At 41.0% G+C, this 1,990-nt stretch overlaps 1 protein-coding gene across 1 annotated transcript; it reads right to left on the bottom strand.

Moving 5' to 3' along the window:
- Positions 1-1,077: 1,077 nt before the first annotated feature.
- Positions 1,078-1,626, bottom strand: LOC116126615 (secreted RxLR effector protein 161-like). Its single transcript, XM_031412294.1, has one exon. The coding sequence runs from the start codon at positions 1,624-1,626 to the stop codon at positions 1,078-1,080; it is 549 nt and encodes a 182-aa protein (XP_031268154.1).
- Between the last annotated feature and the right edge of the window lie 364 nt (positions 1,627-1,990).

Here is a 1,990-nt window from a genome sequence, read left to right as displayed (position 1 = left end):
ATGCAAAGAAGGGGCGAAAATGACCAACAGATAGCTCAGAATACGAACAGTAGCACTCGCTAGAAAACGTTAATTTTTTGGTGGGTCTTCCAGAAAATGGTGGTGGAAATGGGATCCGAAGGTACTGATGGAAAGCTTTAGTGATGGGGAGTTCGGATCAGGTCCTGGGGAGGTGAAAGGTCACCGAAAATAAGCAAGATCTCGGCTGGAAGATGAAGAGGCGTGGCGGCTATTTGGCGGATTCGGTGGTTTTTGCGGCGGCTGAAGCTTGGAATGGGTAGATCCAACCGTAGGGAAGGAAGATCAGGTCCTGGGGAGCCCAACCGTCGCCGGAAACTGGCGAAATCTCGGCTGGGATGCAAAATATCGTAGTGGCAGAATGTGAAGCATCGCGGCAGCAAATCGCATCTCACAGTGGCGGGGGAGGTTCGCCGGTGGAAGGTGAAGGGTCGCTGGCCTAGAAGATGAAACGTGGCCAGCCGGTGACCAAACTCTAGTGAGAGGCTAGGATTTTTTTTTGGGTTTTCTGGCGCGTGTCCCTCGTTTCACGACCTTCACCTGGAATTTTATACACATTGCGGCAAATATCCATTTGGTCCCTGCATATTGAAAAATGACAAAATCAACCCTTATAAATATGATAGTTTACCCCCTAAACAACATAAATGAGACAAAATCACCTCTAATCCATAAACCACAACCTAATATCAACTCATATCCTTTCCAAAATCATTCCAAACACGTTAAATTCATAAGAAAAATATTAGGATGTTATTTTCGTGAATAAATTCATAAATTCTTTAATTGTCTCAATATACTTCAATTTAATCACACATGGGGTATTTTTATCACCAAAATAGAGTCACTTTCATGACTCTAACAAAGATCTCTCTAATCAGCAGTGTCAGTAAGAGCAATAACAGTCAGTTTTTGGTGCAATTTAAAAAATTGAGCAGCAGACAAGGGTTTTGTTAGTAGATCAACAATCTGAAGTTTTTAAGGCACATATTGAACAACAAGATTTTTTGCTAGAACTTGCTCTCAGATGTAGTGAGCGTCTATTTCTATATGCTTAGTTCAAGCATGAAAAATAGGATTGGAAGCCAACTCACTTGCACTAACATTGTCACACCAAATGACTGGGGTTGAGTATAAGCTGATTCCTAGCGTAGTGAACATAATTTGTAACCAAGCAGCTCTTGTTGCAGTTTGTGCCAAAGCTCTATATTCAACCTCTGTAGAAGACAAGGCTATTACTTTTTGTTTACTGGAACTCCATTGGATCAAATTGGGACCCAAATAAACACAATATCCACTAGTAGATCGTCTATCTTCAACATTGCTTCCCCAATCAACATCAGCATAACACTTTGCATGCAATGAGCTTGCTGGTTTTAATTGTAACCCAAAATTTAGAGTACCTTTTATGCATCTAAGTACCCGTTTGCAAGCCTGCCAATGCAACTCAGTGGGGGCTTGTAAAAACTGATTGAGTTTGTTAACCGGGAAGCTGATATCAGGTCGAGTAAGGGTGAGATATTGCAATGCACCTATGGTACTTCTGTAGAGGCTGGGATTTTCAAACAATTCACTGTTATTACGACTAAGCTTTGTACCAACTGCCATGGGTGTGGAGCAAGGATTGGCTTCAAACATTTTTGTCTTAAGAAGTAAATCTGATGCATATTTAGATTGTTTGAGGTGAATTCCAACAGAGGATCTAGTTGCTTCCACTCACAAAAAATACTCGAGAGAGCCCAAGGTTTTAAGTGCAAACTGATCGTTTAACTCTTTAACCAAATAAGTGATATAGACTGAATCTGATCCTATGAGAAATATATCATCCACATAGACCAACACATAGAGAATCCAACTTGAGACTAAAAAGGCTAGAATCAGAAATTGAATTTCTGAACCCCTTGGCTTGAAGAGCATTTTTAAGCTTGTCAAACCAGGCTCTAGGAGCCTGTTTAAGTCCATACAAGGCTTT

Source organism: Pistacia vera, unplaced genomic scaffold, assembly GCF_008641045.1.
Source record: "Pistacia vera cultivar Batoury unplaced genomic scaffold, PisVer_v2 Contig181, whole genome shotgun sequence".
Classification (NCBI taxonomy): domain Eukaryota; kingdom Viridiplantae; phylum Streptophyta; class Magnoliopsida; order Sapindales; family Anacardiaceae; genus Pistacia; species Pistacia vera.
The sequence above is the reverse complement of the archived record's forward strand: the minus strand, read 5'-3'. Positions and strand labels throughout refer to the sequence as shown.

Excerpts from the sequence above, each read along its gene's own strand:
- LOC116126615 (XM_031412294.1), bottom strand. The coding sequence starts at position 1,626 with ATGGCAGTTGGTACAAAGCTTAGTCGTAATAACAGTGAATTGTTTGAA.